The sequence below is a fragment of the Lytechinus pictus genome, chromosome 4 (genome assembly GCF_037042905.1).
Source record: "Lytechinus pictus isolate F3 Inbred chromosome 4, Lp3.0, whole genome shotgun sequence".
NCBI classification, from domain to species: Eukaryota; Metazoa; Echinodermata; class Echinoidea; order Temnopleuroida; family Toxopneustidae; genus Lytechinus; species Lytechinus pictus.
The window spans coordinates 6,682,444-6,701,989 of NC_087248.1; the positions used below are offsets into that span (position 1 = coordinate 6,682,444).

The following is a 19,546-nucleotide window of genomic DNA, read 5'->3' on the forward strand; positions in this document are numbered from 1 at the left end:
ATCTTGAGAGACGGCCGAAAGAAAGACTATTAAGACCTTTTAAAAATCATCGAAAGACCGCTGAAAGACTGCAGAAAGACCACTGAAAGACCATTTCTTGTAAGACCGTTGTAGCACTGTTTTGAACCGTTTCAAAAAGTTTTGGAGCCCATGAAGACCACGAAGACCACTGAAAGATTGGTCACGACTCGTGTAAAACCTCAAAGACCATTGTAGGTTCATTGAGAGACCTCTGAAAGATCAACCAGAATTCATGGTCTTTCAAAGGTCTTTCAGCGGTCTTGTTCTCTGTGGAATGGAAGTATTGCGAACGCAAAGCGCAAGCAAAACCCTTTTTTTATTTATGAAAACCGGACATTCTATTCAGTATTTGACTTTACGAAAATCTTTGCAAATAAATCCCAGCGCGAAGCGCCAGTTAATTTATTTGTAAATTCCATTCCGAAAACTAGACATGTTTAAATAAAGAACGAGCTGTGTATCTCAATAAATAAATTAAAGCGAGCGTGAAGGAAGAACAAAGGATAAGAAAGGGGAGAAGAAGGGGAAACAAAGAAGAAGAGAATAGAAGAGAAAAAATAGGAAGAAGAAGAAGGGTGATATAATTTGTCATAGTTTTGTTGCTTAATTGATACTTAAAGGGCTAGAAAATAATGTTATACCTGACAAATGAATGGCAGAAGTAAAAGAAACCAGTAGGCCTATTATGATGCGAGAAGTTGGCATCTTCGGACCGAGGCTCGGAAGAGCAGCAAAATGATGACTATCGAATGACTAACAGGTAATGTTTGGTCGAAGATAATTCCAAGACAACAGCAAGATGAATAATCTGACCAAAAGAAGGATGCAATTTTTATAGAAATGAATTTTACTGCCTATGCACGCAACTCGGACCATCGTGCAGACGCTTAACGACCAGTTGAAGTTGAAAACGTGATTATTTGGTGGTTTAAGCTGGTACTTCAGAGTCCCCTCTCCTTGGTTTTAGCAAGGGTGGGCGTCCACTTCCTGCAAAGTATAAGGAAGGGGTTCGGAAGAAATAAAGATCTCTCCGCACAAGACGTGGAAAATCTTCGTTTCCCAGCACATTCATAGTATTAAAGGGATACTCCGGGCTAAAGATATTTACATGTATATATATCTAAATAAATAGAGTAAACTTCACAGAGCAAAATGCTGAAAATTTCATCAAAATCGGATAACAAATAAGGAAGTTATTGAATTTTAAAGAATTGCATTATTCCGGTGAAACAGTTCTAGGCATGTCTTCATGAATATTCATTAGATGGGCTGATGATGTCACATCCCCACTTTCCTTTTTCTTATATTACATGAAATCACAATTGTTTCATTTTTCATAAATGTGTAAATGATGTGTCTCCTAAATGATGAAATAAGTTGCAGTAATAAATAACTAATGCACTTAATCAGTTGTCAATCCAATTGTTTTAGTTCTTGGTAGAAAATTTAGGAATAAACCCAATTTCATATACTAAAATACAAAAGAACAAGTGGGGATATGACATCATCAGCCCGCCTAATGAATAATCATGAAGACATGACTGTTTCAACGGAATAATGCAAATCTTAAAAATTCAATAACTTCGTTATTTGTTATCCGATTTTGATCAAATTTTCAGCATTTTGCTTAATGCAAATGCGTTTAGAATTGCGACGTTATGCGTTAGTAGAGGAGCTACTTTTTATGCGTTAGTTGATCAAATGTTTATTAGAAAAATTATTCATCAAAAGAAAAGAAAATAAATACAAGGGCGTAGTGGGGGGGGGGGTGCAAGTGCATCCTCCCGCTGGGGCAGAGGAGTTTTGACACTGGCAACCAAAACGAAATTTGTACCCCTTCTTCTGCTTTCAACAGCTGATTTTCCAAACATTAGTTCCAAAACATAAGAAATAAAAGAGTAGAAACTATCTATTACATACATAATCAAATGTCTTCATTTAATTCTCCAGCTGCAAGCTCCTTTTCAAGGAAATAGAACAAACCAACAGTATGGAAAATAAATATTTTTAAAAATAGCACCTAATGTGGCACATTTTTCAATCTAACCAAGATTAAGGAATATGTAATAAGATTTACTATCATGAAGAAAGACGGAACAATATAAATGCACATCACTCGCTGGTGAAAGAAGGTTATGACAAAATATCATTACAGCCAGGGGGGGGGGGGTACAATGGGGCTCGGGCAATTTTGCTCCTGAAATAGAGATCCCTGGAACTTAAAAAAGGCCCTGGAAAACCCCCATTCATTTCCATGATAAAGCTTATCCAATGTTGCAGAATAAGATAGTAAGTTGTTGTGAAAAGTAGTCCATAAAATAAAAAAATATATATATATATTATTTGCCTGTTACAGCCTCACCAATATTTGGTGAGATTTCTCACAAAAAAATATCTTACAAGATCCACTCAAGATCAGGGGTAATAAACAAATTATTCACATTACCATGGGCAGACAGCAGAACCATCTATACATGATGGTAACTTTTTGAAACATATAGTTTTGAAAATTCCAAAGTTTCAAGTGGGTAGTACTTGTTAATTAATGACATGGATCTTTACAATTTCAAGATAAAAACAGGTCTCTATGTGTAAAGACATGAACACAAATTGAAATAATCAATAGAAGCTTGTTATCCTACAAAAATAACATCAGAACCTCTAGATCTTAACTTCTGAAAATCATACCACTACCAACATAACATAAGAGGGGGGGGGGGGTGTTTCTAACAGATAATGTGAAATCAAGTATTACTAGTAATTGAAAAAGGGTAAAAGATCAAAGTAATATGCACAACACAGATATCAAGAAAATAAAAAAGCCAATAATATCACACACAATTTCTTTTGTATTTTTTAATACAAAATAGGGAATTCATGTTTCATATTTTATAGACTGAACAAAAACAACAATTTTTGACCCTCTGATCCTGACATTTTTCAGGTATGCCACTGGTTACAACAACAGAAATGGTTTATGTTCAGGGAGGAATCAAGCCATGGTTCACATTCAAATGAGAGGGGAAAAAGCATTTTTTTTATATATATCATTACACTAAAATTCAAAAGAAATTGGTATCATAACACACTTCTCTTTTTTCCACTTGTGGATTCCATTATACCCTTCATATATTACCCTTCTTTGTCATGATTTACTCTGTATTAGAATAAGTGCTATCTTTTCATTACAGTTTGCTAAAATTTAGGCACACTCTCATATTGTAATGATTCAGAAAATTAAAAATACATACTTTGCATACTGTTAAGACAATTATAAATGGACAAACTGGCATGATATCTACATGCAATTCATTGTTCTAATGTTCTTGGTACATTTCATAACAAAAACTTCTGATTTAATACTGAATAAAATATATGGACTCATATTCTAAAATCGTTGAGGTGGCTTCAGTAAATTTACATCCCAAGACTTAATTTACATAAAAATTAATAGCAACAGCATATATGGAAAGCTTGATTTTTATCTGCCTTCAGAGAGACCTTACTAGGGTAGAAACAGATCGTTGAAATAATCAGAAGTTCGTCGCACATAAGCCTCCTAATGCTTTGTGTTGTGTTGAAGTTGCCATTTTTCTTCTTCTTTTTTTTTTTTGGGGGGGGGGGGGTTACATCAATCTACAATTTTTCTGAGGCTCCATTTGATGTGAACTGGGTAGAATTGATTGTCAGTTTCTTGTTACTGAGGGGAGAGTGTGATTACCAGTACAGCCCTTTATTTCTCAAAAAGTTTTGGATAATTTAAAGGGATTGACCTCCAGCACTTTAAAATTTTTACTTCATTTACTGAAGTACACACATTTTATGAGAGAATCAGATTCTTGTAAGTTGTTATTGATAGAAGGGTAGCATATATTGGTGCACGGCTGGGTTGAGGCATGTTAGCATTTATTTATTTTAATGACTAAATAAATACCATTAACACCAGAGAGAGTTTAAATTGACAAAATAAATGCCAATGTCACCAACTATTAAAGAAAAAAAAAACCATGGCATGAGTGGCTTTCAAACCTAACACCTTTGGATAAGTACAAGACCATGACTTTCCCAATACACCTGTTCAGATGACATGCAAGCTAATTAGTTTTTAACGTAATTACCCACTAATCTGTAGTGCTAGACTCGTTTAATGCTAAATTCCTCAACCCAGCCATGCACCAAAATACAGTTGATCTGTCAACCTGATTCTATATACATAAGCACACACAAGAGAGTAAAGCACAGTAGCACACTATATTCCTTTAAGAGCTTGGTGGACTGAGAACTTTCCTGACACCCTGAACGTATTCATCAGACGGAGGTGGGTGGCGCCTGGGGCTAGCCAGGTACTCCTTGATCCCTGGTTGGCTGGAGAAATGCTCAATAAAGCGCTATAATCATGGAAAAGGGGATCAAGAACAAGAAAAAAAAACCTGCTTACTGCATCGTAATAAGTTCATGGATAATAATCCATCATCAAAGCTCATCATGACACTGAAGTACCATGTCAAAAGTTGGAGCTAGTCTAGTCAGAGGTGCCTCTTTCACATGCGAATCCTGCAAGCGGTCTTTCATGACCAATCATCACACTTCATTATAGACAATACAATCGGGAATCCAGGAAAGTTACTATGAAAAGACGCATAGTGCCTTTATTATAGCCAGAATCCTATTGAATGATGCGGCACACTAAAACAGCAACAGAACAAACGAAATATACTTCATACTGAATATTAACCAACTACAGGTAACGTATGATCGTCATTGGCCAAGTACATTATATTTCTTCAGTATAGACATCGCAACAATGCCATTTGGTGACAATTTGTGGCTAGCTAGTTTATCTAATGGCAAGCAATGCCACACTATACTGGTTTTAGAGGCCTACCAAGGAAGAGGCTCATAGATTGCCATTGGTTTTACTGTAAGTTGCAAATCCATTGTATAAATGCATGCATCAGTTTGATTAGGTGTCACATCCTAGTGATACTAAAAGCTTCAACAATGTGCATCAGAGAAGCTGGATATCACTTTATCACGTTAATACCACTTTAATCACTATTTCTCACAGACATACCATAACTACTTGTAAATTCAGACACAAAGCATGGATTCAAATTGGTTAAAAATGACATATGGTGCTGCTATCATACAATATGCAATATCTGTGTATTCATTGGGCTCATATGATCTGTGCCACACAATAGCAGCTCAGTGCACCTTTTGCCTGGCGGCCCCAGCCAAGACAACCTAATAATTATTTCATAATTTTTTTCTCAACTGAACTATGGGGTTAGCACAAAGTTACAAGGTCCAGGCCTCTCCTTTTTATACTCTTCTTCTTTCTTTCTTACTTTTTCACCCTCGTTTTTTTTATTTCTCCTTTTGTCTTTTTTTCTCTTTTTTTCACCTTCATGTTTCAAAAACTTCTAGGGGGCAGACAGTCCCCTATGGCGCTGCCACTGCCTATTCCTGAACTGATTCTTGACACTAGGCCATGTTTTTCAGTGTGAACAAGTTCCCATGAATCAGCTTCACTCATATTCCATTCACTTAATGAAGTTTATGACACTTCAAAGCACAATCACCCAGTTCTCCAACCTACCTTGCAATTTGGAAAATCTGCTAACAAAGGCTGAATCTGAGAGAGATCATTCACGTAGCTTACACTGTCAAAGAACATAAGATCAGCCATGGTGAGGGAATCTCCTACTAGGAAACCAGATTTACTCTCGCCCAAAACCTACAAGTTAAAAAAAATGACAGTCCGTAAAGATCTCTCCCAAAATGTTCTTGTCTTTTTCTAAGGTTGGGTTTCACATCCCACCGCTGGCAAGATAATCTGCCATAGTGATGGGGATCTCCTACAAGGAGAGCAGATTTATAATGAAAGAAAATGACAGTGAGTACAGTGCAACTCTCTGAAAAAGAAACAGTCTTTTCTATGGTTTGGCTTCATTTCCCACCGCTGCCATCAGAAAGCACAGCATGGCCAGCAAAAAAAATCCAATTATGCTAGAGCAGCGAAATTATGCTAAATCGCGAAAAATTATGCCAAACCGTTTTTTTTGACAAGCAGAAAAAAAAAAAAGGCTATCAACATAAATTTTAGTTGTGGCTAACCAAAATTTTTTGACAAGCAAAAAAAAAATAAAAAAGGTTATCAACCTAAATTTTAGGAGTGGATGCATGCATGTGAACGATTTCCCCCACTTCTGTCGGTGCTGGCGCCGTTCCTTAGTTAGTAGAAATGTGAAAAATGAAAAACAACATGTGGGGGAAAAAAAATCGATCAAAATTATGCTGAAAGGGTCGAAATTATGCCAGTTCTGGCAACATTGCTGCCATAGTGAGGGAATCTCCCACATAACAAATCCGGATTTACTACTATCTCCCAAAACCTAAAGAAATTAATGTATGAAAATGACAGTCAGGACAGGACAGATCTCTGTCAATGATCAACAAGTCTTTTCTAAGATTTGGGTTCATATCCCATCCGGGATCCCATCCCTGCCATCAAAAGTATGCCAAAATGATTTAAACTACTATAACGATTCCAGATTTAATCTCACCCAAACCTATAAGAAAATAATGATATTTTGTACTGTAGTGTAATGTACTTTACATGACATTGTAACATGGCTGTTATATGCACATAATACACACATTTTCTAAACAACTGTTCAGTAAATTTTCTTAAAGTTCATTGTGTGTGTAACTGAATTTCAAACATGTATAGTTAACTATTTATTACTGCACATCAAAACCAAGGAAACATCTGAATAAGAAGCACTCTTATATCATCTCTTCAACCTTAAATAAACTCTTAATGAACCTTTTATATTTTGTACTTATCAGTATGTTTATTTATTTGCACAATTTTTTCTGTAATTTTTTAAATTTTATATCAATATAAGTGCTATAAAACTTGAAATATTGAAATTTCAAATTGTGATGATTTGAAACTATCTGAATGTCATACATGAATTGTCAATAAAAATCGACACATGCAAATTAAAAACATATCTAAAAATATCCTGAATAATTGATTCTCATAACTTTCAAGAATGAACTGACATATTTCCTGAGTTTTTGCTTAATAAACAACATATTTTCCCTAGCTCTCTAAAAATCACCAGACCAATATACATTTCATGACATTTGCTCTGGCCACAATTGCTCCGCTATAAATTCCACACACTAATAGAATGATCAACTCAAATCCTGGATTTAACAATATACCCGATACTAAAAATAACCCTAAACCTATTAAACATGAAACCCTACTGCAACCCTAACCTTAACCCTGCATTTTAGATGAAATAAAGTACACAGCAATTGTTGCAAGAGCAAATGTTGCATCATCACCATATAAAACCTGCATACATTCGTAATTTCGAAGCTTCGTTATTCCGAAGGTTCGGATATTCCAAGGTTCATTAATCCAAAATCGAAATCAGGTTCGAAATTCCGAAGGTTCGTTAGTCCGAAAACGAAATGATTAACGAACGTTATTTCGTTTTCAGACTAACGAACCTTCGGAACAACGAACCTTATTTTGTTTTTGGATTAACGAACCTTCCGAACAACAAACCTTATTTCGTTTTTGGATTATCGAACCTTCGGAATAACGCCACAAATGGTCGGATTAACGAACCCTTTTACGTTTTCGGATTAACGAACATCGAGGTATAGGTAATTTACGTGTTTCGGAATTATGAACCTTCGGAATAAAGAACCTTCGGAATTACAAACCTTCGGAATTATGAAGTGTCTACCCTCAAGGAATGATCTCACCCACTCACCTTCTCAAAGACTGGTAGGTACCTCTCCTTGCTCTGCTTTCCTGCATTCTGCAACATCTCCTCTTCCTTCTCCGGTGTGGCTTGAAACTTTGCACCAGAGAATCCTGCTTTAAGCATGTCCCTCGCTCCCATGGATAGCATCTCAATTCTAGAATAATTTAAAGGGTACATCTTACTACCTGAATCTCCAACATTTGATAAGTTTTAACATTGCAATGAATGGAGATTATTCAAGGCTCCTTTTGGAGTTTCCAGGGCTCCTTCGAGTATTTTGGGGGCAAAATTGACCCAAGCCCCTTTTTCTTCTCCCCCCATCATAGAAGAATTCCCCAAGATAGTTTGTTCTGCTTACTTTGTTTGGTCCTCTGGTTTCCCCTGTAAGTTTCCTTTGTTGCAGATATATCGAAGAATGCACTCACTCCCAATAAGATTCTGACCATCGATCTCGAGCAGGGGAACTTGTTTAAACATCAGTTTACCATCTAAATAGGATAACAAAATGTGCAATATTCAAATGGAAAATTATGAGCTCAACAGAAAGATAATGGTATTTATATCTATTCTATATACTAAAAGAAAATCCCCCAACCAAAAATGGTTTGAATAAAAAGAGAAAGAAAATTGAAAAGCATTAATCTTAAAATTTCATAAAAATTGGGTGTAAAAGAACAATTAAATTTCAAAAGACATCAATGATCAACATAGTCGCGATCAACAAGGTTGCTATGCATGCAACTTTCTGGTACAGCACCTAGTAATGAGCTATTCACCTGTCTTTTTTTTTTGGGGGGGGGGGCAAGTTTGTTCAAATGACCTATCCTTTTTGTTTTATAAGCAAATTTCAAAGCAAATTTTGGATGCCTGATCAATATAGCAGGATGCAGAAATTTCATAGATCAGATGACTAAAATAGCACATCAATGAAATGTAGGGCCTTTTCCTTTTCACACATGAATCTTGAATCATCATTGTAATGATGGCAATTCATCTTTAGAATCATCGGACCTTTCACATGCTCACTAAAAAACTGTGATTTGAATTTGAAATTCCCGAGCGAAGGCGGTATGTGTCCTTGGTGACTTGTCAATCAAAGCACAGCATCGCAAATACAAACTACGATGAGTGCATGACAATTTTATTATCTACGGAAGTGCTTGAAAAGTTATGTAAGCTCCCCCCCCAAAAAAAAAAGAAGATGTTTTGGTTGTTTCACACGCAAAATTTGTACCGTAATTTGAGTGAAACTTAACTGGAATTCTATCTCCGGAGTAGAATTGGAATTCCTGATTGTGATTAGCGTGCATGATTCTAATCATGTTCTAGTTTGGTTTCACACATGCTAAAAATTTGTCATTAGCCTTATTTTTCAATGGAATCATCATTAAAATTACGATTTTTTTTTACCGTGTGAAAGGGCGCGGTATGCCAACTGTCGCTAGTGGGTGCATTGTTGCTTTCCAGTGGATCTAATATTCTGAATAATCAAAGTTGGGGCTTATCTCATTGAATGATAAACCACCATGCCATTTTTAGTTCAAATTACCTTCTTCTAATCATGTGCAGAATGGAACTACGAACTTGTCTATTCAATCTGCTTAAAGGGGAAGTTTTCTGGGGTTGCCACGCAGTCAAGCTTAGCTTATAGTGGCAACCCCTGCATCCTTCTAAAAATTTAAATAGAAAATGCAAATTTGTTCAATGTTTTGCTTGTCAGTTATACGTATATTATTATTGTAGGCCTATTTTCTTTGTTAATGTGTTCATGAAAAGTGTTGCAGAAACCAATAAATGAAAAATTAACATGAAGTTCACCCTTACAAAAAGTTTAATGTAAAAATAGCAGAAAAAAATAATAAAACACATTGCCAAAGGTTTCAGAAATATCCATCAAAGAATTAAAAAGTTATTAGAATTTAAATTTTTATATTAGTGATGTCATTATGCGAACAGCATTCCTACACAGTGAATGGTAAAATATCAATGAAATGACATTATCTCAGAAAATTGAAAATGTTTTTTACTGTACCTTTTGTATTAGACAAATCATTTCACATCCGATCATGAAAAGAAAACAAAAATAAGTCATCACGAACCATTAAAAAATGCAATTCATGCATTTTACATTACATAACACATGGGGCAGCTGCTCATTTATGATGTCACAAATCCTAAACTTAAAAATTCTAATAACTTTCTTAATCTTTAATGGATTTTCCTCAAACCTTCACCAATATTTTTTCTGACATTTAACAACAAACATTTATTCAGGGTGAACTTCCCCTTTAAAAGAATGTCGCTATGTCAGTGGGTTTGACGTTTTGGTGTAAAAACCTTTATCTGCACATGCTCAGATTAGATCCAAATTGATTATCAGAACCATCAATATTAAAAACTGGATAGAGCTTGATGTATGCTCCTACACACATACCCATGACCTTAAAGCTTCAGGAAAAGTATTCCATGTCATGACTCAGTACATGCTTGGGCCTTGAACCTTGAAGAATAGTCCCTTTCAGCAGCTTCAGAGCTATCCTGGGGGCCCATACCATTAAGTTAGAATCCAAACACAAATGCAATGGAAAAATAGTGCAGAACTTTGTGCATGCTTGACCGTTTGGAGTTCTTTCACGTGTTTCCGGTGGCCTCAAACTCCCTCAAAGTTTTTTTGCTATCAAGGATCAGAACCAAACGTCCCTGTCCCCTCATCCCACCCCCTCCCCATTCTCCCTCACACCCTGTAAACCTTACCTGTGATCAACTGCAAAAATTCATCACGGGTTCTGAGGTAAATATCATCATACTGCAAATGAGAAAAGATAGAAAAATGAAATAGACATTAAAGGCATAACTTCACCAGGAGAAAGATCAATATAACTAGACAATACTGACAGTGACAAGAGAATAACGAAATATCATGGAAATTGTGTTCTTCAATCTTCATGACTATGAATTCCTTAGAATATCTAAGGATATTGAATGTTATATGGTATGGTGGTAAGTTTCCAATGTTAAATCAAAATCAAGTTCTCAGCTAGCATCTGGCAGTTATTTTCAAATATAGGCATGGAGGTAGACCAAGACCATACATACTTCTACTCCAAACAATTTCCTGAAAAGTAAAAGTTAGCTTCATTAGTGTTAATCCAAAATTTTCTGTCTCTAAGTTTCCATCATTTTCATAATTCAAATTTAGTGGCATGAAAACTTTTGTTTTCCCATGGAGACACAAAAATAGGAAGAGCCCTGTGATGTTGCTGAAATAAGAACGTCATCTCACTTCTCAGTATTACATGTATTTTAAAACACAAGATATTTTTAGCTTTAGAAGTTTAGTGCCTGAACCAAGTTCAAACTCCATCAGAAAGCCCAATAAATTCTAGCTAAATCTATTCTAATACATTACAAAACAATGAAATGTTGCTTCACTGAAAAAAAATAGTCGGTGGACTCCTCTTGACGGATGCTCCAGGCTGAAAATATCTTGTTTTGAAATAGTGCATTATTATAAATATTTTTTTTCTTGTAACAAATTGATATTAAAACAAGTTGACAATTAGTTATAATTTTATCATTAGGGAAACTATATATTATAAGCTCTTCTTTTTAATAGTTTGCCATACATATCCTCATCTTAGTTATATTGATGTATCTGTCTCCAAATCTGAACGTTCAATTGCACAACCTTCGTCTACTCTAATATTATGAATAATGGTGATGTACTAAAAAAAACTATTGTCTTATTTTATCGGTAATGATTAACTGTCTTTTGATGGACGTTACATTGTATTTGATATTTTGGGAGATATGAAAAATAAACCAAACTGAACTGAATATTAGTGCATGTGAAACGGACCAGACGTCAAACTCCAGGACCAGACTTACAATACACGAAAATCTATACCAGGGACTGTATTCAGGGAGATCTATCTGTATCTGGTGGCGGTATGCAGTTTTTTTTTTATAAAAAAAAAATCAAGCGTCACGTCAACATACCTCAATTTTTGCAGCACTCAAAGCCAAACGAGATACTTCTGCAAATCCTCTGCCATCAAAATAGGTCAAACGGGGCTTCGACATGCTGGTTTTCTATCGCTTTTTTCACTCGAGCCGTGTCCCGATTCAAATAGGCAGGCTTAGATCACTCCTGTATCATCGAAATGCGTACAAATCTGAAAGTAATTCAAGATTACATAAATGTAATTCCGATCTCGTGCGAGTGCGGAGATTCCAACACCTATATCACGAGAGGGTGGGGGAGTGGGCAAGGGCGTTTCCGCTTCTCGGCCAATCAAAATCAAGAAAAGAGTACAGAGGGGCGAATCCAACTTTCGCAAATTCGGGAGGGGGGGGGGGGGGTATTTGGGTATTTTCATCTACATATTCCCCGACCAACCGCTGAAAGCTGTTTTTTAGGGGGGTATAGTCTATCTTTTCCTCTTAAACTAAAGCACCGTTTTAAACGATATCGATTTAAAAACAACTTTTAAACTTTTCATAATAGGAAATGGCGTTTAGAAGCTGCACCATTCAATCTTCCAACTACTGTATGCATGGCCATCAATTAAACTAACCTGTCTGTTTATAATTATGTCACTTTAAGGTAGCTGTTATTTGAAACGCACATAAATAATTTCACTGGCATATACTAGGATATTGGAGCGCTGGTCCGCTGGACCCACAAGATAAACAAAAAATGAAAGGAATTGAATCGGTGAAATATGATATCATTTTTGTATTATCATGTCAAAATCTATCAAACAAATACTTTTAAATAAAGAAGGTAAAGATTTTCGCTGACTTGTGAATTAAAAAAAAAGTTTCTCCCGGGGTAGCCCATGTTAGACCCGGCCGGCCCTCACTTTTTGTATATTAATATGATTTATAATTTTCCGCCCTTAGTATCAACGCAGGACCGTTACCGACCGATCGGAAATAAAGTTGCTTCACGTGCCATTTCGCATGCAGCGTCAGATACCATGCATGGAAACAATCTTTTGCTATGTATATATATATATATATATATATATATATATATATATATATATATATATATGCGAAATGGCTTTTCTCTCGGCCTCATCGCGGAGCCCTTACCAGTAAATTTTGAATATATTTTATTTTTTCGGGAATTTTTCCTAGCCGACTTAATTTTTGGGGATGGCTATTCCCTGCACCAGTGATCCACTCTGATGTCACCACAATTACAGTTTAAATCGCAAATGAATACCGAATAGCATGAATTTAATGGGCAAGCTCCTTACAAAATGCATAGTGTATCAACCATCATCGAACGCTTTATTTTGGGATGTTTGGGGGCCACGTGAAATGTGAATAAGGGACATTTATTTGCACGCCGGATTTTATTCTTTTTCACCGTACACAACCCACTCAACTATCAACACTACTAGTACAGTAGTAGTTGGTAAAATGAATCGCGAAGAATATTGTTGCCAGTCTTCATTCCACAAAACAAGAATAATTTATGCGTCTGCACACACGACTTCAGTCGGATTAACCCGACAGCGCAAACTGCGTCCAATTGTTTAGGACACTCGTGGCGATTTCGAGAGGGCGTGGCGAAATAGTTCGAGGAGTTTCAAAACTTTTAAGTTGACTGAGAATTAACCGATGGACGCAGGACCGATAAAACATTGTGTTTGTTGGGTTCTGTTTTCGTTGATTATAATAGCAATCTCCTTTCAGCCCGTTGTCAACCAAGAGCTATTTATCTTTAAGGTTTCCTGAAACAGAATAAGTGAATTCGAAGTCCGTTCTCTCATAGACTGACGATGGAGACGAATTTAATTTGTGTCAATTATTTTTCATACAAAAATACATTTCGGCTGTAAACGTTGTAGTTTCCTATAGTTCTCGGAATCAGTTAAAAGAGCTCACAAACTCTTGGGATTAATAGCTGAAAAAACACAAACGTTGACCAAGTAGACCTTCAAACATCTGAGAAGGACCTGTGAGACGTTGCTCTGTTCGTGGAGATGACATAATCCATCCGCAATCCTTTGTATCTCGCCTTGGTGTCATTAAAAGGTAAGTTTTGCTTTATTTCACGACATAGATTATGGTTGAATGGGGCAGTGTAAGTAAGGAAACAAATGACATTCGATACTTTTGTTGCATTTCCAAAATATAATTGCGGTATTTCATGTCATAAAAAACACAAAATATATATATTTAGCATGTTTAGGGTGTGACTCCAACGGCTCTCCTGCTTGCCGTTTATTGCATGTACATAATTATAACTCTTGTTTGCGAAAATAGGGGAACATTCATTTTGCAAACGCTTGAAAATGAAATTTCAGTGACTTGCTCGTTTATTAATCATCTCTTTTCATTCAAATTAATTTCGAGAGAGAGGATCAGTGGGGTCTATTTCAAATCCATCCTGATTATCCTAAATGATGGTCATATTGGAACAGGACAGTAAGGAATGTTACTTATTTGTTTGCTATAATGGTATAACTTATTCCACTTTTATTTTTATTTTAGAACAACAGTATACCCGACATAAAGATTAAGTCATTGATGGCTATATACACCAACACATTATACACGGTATTTCTCTAATTTGAGTCTCAAGCGTTACCATGGTCAACGAACATGAAGACAATTACTGCCAATTAACTGGCAGTAAGTCTATATGGTTTTAAATCCAATAGCATAACAAAATGTGTCAAATACCATAGTCCCAAAGAAAATATATAAAATGAACCTATCTTGAATTATTAATTGATAAGGGTTACACCACTATCTTGTGAGCATATTTACTGACTGAATTAATCATAATCTATTATCAGCATTATGGTTCTAATAATTGTAATTAACGCTACCTTAAAGATTATAGTTGGACTGAGTTAACAAGCATTATCTCAAGTGACCCAAGGTCGTCCTTGCACCTGCATGATTGACCTGTATTAATGGTATTGCATCTTGGATATAAACAATCCAACGAAATAAATTTTACAATTAATTTTGATTGTGAGTTCGTTTTTATACATCCATTCGAATAATTACGGTCATATAGAAACGAATATTAGGAATTCAACAAATTTACATAATTTCAAGTTGAAATTAAAAACCTATCTATTCCAATAGTATGTACAGCACCTAGGAAGCTCTTGCAGCGCAATAGAATATATAGAAATAGTTTTTGCGCTATAGAAATGCATATTATTATTATTATTAAAGGATATATTGAATTCATTTTGCAAATATTTAGCAGCTTTGAAGTTAGAGAAACATTTGGTTGTATATTGTCTATTAGTTTGAATCCTAAATAATAGAGGAGACGATTTATTTGATTTGTATCTCCTGATTATTTATAAATACTGTATTTGATACTTGATGTACTGATGTAGGGGATGTAGTAGTCCCTTTGGCAGCTCATACAGGAAGCTATACTCAGATGATGAATAAATTTAGCAACTGGAAAGAGTGTCATGAAGTGCAGAAATGGTGATGGATAGACATAGCAATTTGTATACACAGTAAAACATGCTATGCCGAGTGCAAGTATATAAAAACCACGGTATTAGGATCCAAATGTAGACCTATAGTCATGATTTTTTTTTTTATTATATAAGTATATTTAACTACATAATGTTCAGACTGTAAACGTGCGTGATCTAGAAGACTGCAGCGAAATTGCATGACATAATGATTATGCCTTGCAGTCATACTTTCTAAACAAAATATAATACATCAGAGTGTAATGTGGACGTCGTGAAGGTATCGTCACAGAAACCACTGTAATAAAATATTGTTATATGCCATGAATGAAACAAGCCTCAGAAGCGAAAGTATCTTCCAACTTATTTTAGGCAAATATTATTTCAATTCTGAACTGGATTTCCTAATTATTTCATTTTATTATCTTATTCTTATTTTCAGGAAGGAACCGGATTCAAATCAGCGTCATTGATTTATGTTGGAATTTAAATTATCGGTTTCCTATACGAATTCGATGTGATAGGGTCCTTGATTCTTGGTACGATATTGTTACGTAATAAAAAGCAGGGGGAAATCCCGGCCTTTCCGGGATTCTCTCTTTATACATGATTTAACAAAAGAACGGACATAAATTAATTTGGATTGCATCATATTCTAAGCCTACCTTCAATTTTCAACGAGAATCTGCAAAGATTTGGTATCATAATGAAACTGAATTGTAAAAAATAATTATTGTATAAGCTTGATGGAAACAGGATTCAAAAATAATTATTTTGATACAGACCGTACTATCTCCAGATAAGTACACCCAAAGATAACAACGCAGTTATTTTGCATATAATTAAGATCAAGCATAGGATAACAGCTTCAATGTTTGTCTCATCTCCGGAATCTTCAAACAAATAAAACTACTCGTAGTGTGGAAACTGATAAAGATGGAAAATGCGTTTCTTTTGTCAATGACGTACTGCCGGAACTCGGCTTACAGAAAAGGGTTTTGAAGAAGACGGTTTTATTTGCTTTATCAAAGCAGAATTGCTAATGTAATACGGTGAGACATTTTGAGGAATCTTAACTCTAATCAAAATGCAAAGAAACGACAAAGCACGAGGTCGTCCACGCGCGCAGACGTATCCCTCAATGCCCCCGACATCGTATTTGAAGCATCCAGTCAAGGGTAGAGGAGGCAGCGAAGACGACGTCGAGAAGTCGGGGACCACGAGAGCGATCGGGTATTGCGACGACAGCAATGTCAAGTTCGTCAACCAGGAAGAGGAGCAGAATCTAGTAGGAGTGATGGACCGACTGAGAGCGGCGAAGTCGAGAGCGAAGGTTGGTAGAAATCAGGAGACGATGAGGATTCGCAAGGATTGTTGGATCCTGGAGTCGCAGAGAAAAGCGATGGTGAATTCGACGGTGGCGTTTAGTGACTTGTTGAGATCGACCAGAATGAAGAATGCTCGAATGGCAGCCCAAGCGGTAAGCTTCTACATTTCATCCTCCTCCTCTCTCTTATTCGTGTCCTCCCTTTTCTTCTTAGTCTTTTTCTTCCTCCTCCTCTCTCTTATTCGCGTCCTCCCCTTTCTTCTTCTTCCTCCTCCTCTTATACTTTTTTCTCCAATTCTCCATCCTCCCCTTTCTTCTTCTCGTTCTTTTCTTCTATTTTCTTGTGTTCATCCTGTTCTACGATCTCCTTCATCATCTTCTTCTCCATCTTCACCATCATTATACCACAATCTTCTCCTCTCTTCTCACGTCCCTCCCCATCCGGCGTTTTCCTCCATTGCTCACCTTTCATATCCCATTAATTCTGTTTATCATATTTTACTTTTTAATGAACTGAACTTAAAGTAATTTTTATTGAAACATTTCGAAAAATGTCCGTCATATATACTTTGTTGAGCTCGTTACCATGTTACCCGTAGTTTAATGATACTCCATGTTATTTCGTCCAGGAGAGATCAAACAGATTAGTTTTTGGTCTACTTCATATCTTTTTTGATGTTTTGATTTACTTATATCTAATTCTGCCTTAATCTCACTCATCTACAAAAATAAATCCTTATTTTCCTTTTATTTTTATGGGGGGGGGTATCAAATGAACATTCCAAGGGACAAAATATTTTGTTTGAAATCTGTCAAGAAAATAGAGGTTTAATTCCTTCTTTTTCTCAACTATAAGTTTATACCATAACCAGCATACAATCATGCTAAAACTAGATATTATGTCTATTGTATCAGGGCGATGCAGAGAAAACTTCTGGTGCCGAGTCTCCAACCAGGACACCACCAATGTCTCCTCGACTTCACACAAAGCTACTCCGATGGAGAGGAATCACTCTTGAGAGTCAAGAAGCATCAGGTGAATCATCAGATGGCACAAATGCATCGTCAACGGACACCGCTAACCCAAGACTTCCTGAGATAAGCAATGCGTCACTTAATCAACAGCACCAACAAAGATTGGGCATATCGTCAGGAGTTACTAAACATGCTAAAGAGTCAGATGTAGGTGAGCACGACCGAGGCCATAGAAGTGATGTTGATGTCCTCAGTAAAAACATTACATCAGGAAACAAGCAGGAAAGAAGCCAAAGCTTCCATGGCACCTTGCATCCTCAAGATGAACAGAATTGGCAATCGTCAACAGTGGACAGTCGGGCAACAGAAAGTCGGCTTCTTCGGGCAAAGATGATAAGGGAACAAGCGCTTTTGCGAAGGCGCCCTAAAACCGCTGCTCCGAAGTTGGCTTCCCCAGTCGACAACAGTGAAAAAGACATCCATGAAAAATCTCAGACTCCACCAAACACTCCTGCAGCAGTAGGGACACCACCATCGTCGCGCAGGCGAGCCCGAAGCATGTCGTACATGGCGCCAGGACAAAGCAGCGTCTCGGCCTGCGGGAAAGTCCGATCAGTGAATGAGAAGACGATCTCACTGCACGGAAGGACGACGAGGGAACTACGGAAAATGACGCACATTGACAACATCGCTGCGGCAGAGTCGGAAGAAAGAAGGAAACAGATCGAAGAGAGGAAGAAAGAGATCAAAGAAAAGGAAAGGCTGGTGCTACAAGAAAAGATTGATGATTTCCTGAAAAGGTTAAATGACATGACAAAAGAAGAGCTAAGCGAGAAACGCTCAATTTATTCTGGACTTACCGAGTCTGTTTAAGAATGAACAAATTTACTGTTACATCTCTCTAAAAAAAAAAGTAGAGCTCACTCGCTCACTCTCTACAGAAATATAAAAAACTGAGCTCATATTATGTAAAATAATAATAATAAAACAATGATAATAATAATTATAATGGTAATAATGATACTAATAGTAATAATAATAATAACAAATAATTTAGTCAAAGAATTTAGTAAGGCGTTTTTTTTTTCAATCTAAATATCAAAGACCTCTTTCAATTGATGTATGAATATTATGTTGATATCATATGAATTCTATGTGATAAAAAAATCCACTTTAAACAGTCAAACTGCTTGTTGGGTATTAGTCTACCATAGTGTATAACTGTAAATCTCCACACATCTTTTACTTCTCAAAGTATGATTTTATGTATTACTCCCATGATTATGACTATTATACTCTTAATGTGTCAGATACTCTACAAAAATTATATAATTGTGACTATAATGTAAAATAATAGAATAGTCTCTTTGGGATTCACTTGATACAGAAAGTAAGGGATCATTTGATTTCAATTTTATGTCACATTGTAGATCAGATTTCCAGATTTCAAGGATTGCCTTTTAATACAAAAGATTCATTACTAATAAACCTTGAACTTTCAATTAATTTGTTGTATTATCCTCAAACTCTACCCCCTCAGAATGTTCTTGCTCTTTAAAGGACAAGCCCACCCCAACAGAAAGTTGATTTGAATAAAAGGAGGAAACTCCATAACATAACACTGAAAATTTCATCACAGTCAGATGTAAAATAAGAAAGTTATATTTTAAAGTTTCGCTCAATTTCACAAAACAGTTATATGCACATACTGGTCGGTATGCAATTGAGGGAACTGATGACATCATCCACTCACTATTTCTTTTGTATTTTATAATATGAAATATAATAATTTTTTCCCCATTGTCCTGTGAAACACAGTTTTATTTCTTCCTGAGCATGTGGAATTACCATTGTTTGAAATTTCATGTTTCAGTCAAGTTGGTCCCTATTGTCAAATCTAAAAATTGAAATATTGTATAATTCAAACAATAAAAAACAAGAAATAGTGAGTGAGGGAC

The 19,546-nt window shown here is 36.0% G+C and overlaps 2 protein-coding genes across 4 annotated transcripts; one reads left to right on the plus strand and one right to left on the minus strand.

Moving 5' to 3' along the window:
* Positions 1 to 3,639: 3,639 nt before the first annotated feature.
* LOC129259112 (glutathione S-transferase alpha-4-like) lies at positions 3,640 to 12,161 on the minus strand. Of its 3 annotated transcripts, XR_010293324.1 has the most exons (7): positions 11,817 to 11,979; positions 10,572 to 10,623; positions 8,176 to 8,305; positions 7,824 to 7,971; positions 5,624 to 5,761; positions 4,221 to 4,409; positions 3,640 to 3,905 (listed from the first exon to the last, which is right to left on the minus strand). XR_010293324.1 is itself a non-coding variant. In XM_064098260.1 (6 exons), the coding sequence occupies exons 1-6, from the start codon at positions 11,898 to 11,900 to the stop codon at positions 4,281 to 4,283; spliced, it is 681 nt and encodes a 226-aa protein (XP_063954330.1). In that variant the 5' UTR covers positions 11,901 to 12,161; the 3' UTR covers positions 3,640 to 4,280. The 3 variants fall into 3 exon arrangements, 2 of the variants coding, with proteins under 2 accessions (XP_063954330.1, XP_063954331.1); XM_064098260.1 differs by having other exon boundaries at positions 3,640 to 4,409; positions 11,817 to 12,161; XM_064098261.1 differs by lacking the exon at positions 4,221 to 4,409 and having other exon boundaries at positions 5,607 to 5,761.
* Positions 12,162 to 13,285: 1,124 nt separating this feature from the next.
* Positions 13,286 to 18,763, plus strand: LOC129258503 (uncharacterized). Its single transcript, XM_064098262.1, has 4 exons — positions 13,286 to 13,868; positions 15,729 to 16,766; positions 17,529 to 18,599; positions 18,659 to 18,763. Exons 2-3 carry the CDS (start codon positions 16,374 to 16,376, stop codon positions 18,459 to 18,461), a joined length of 1,326 nt encoding a protein of 441 aa, XP_063954332.1. The 5' UTR covers positions 13,286 to 13,868; positions 15,729 to 16,373; the 3' UTR covers positions 18,462 to 18,599; positions 18,659 to 18,763.
* Positions 18,764 to 19,546: the final 783 nt, after the last annotated feature.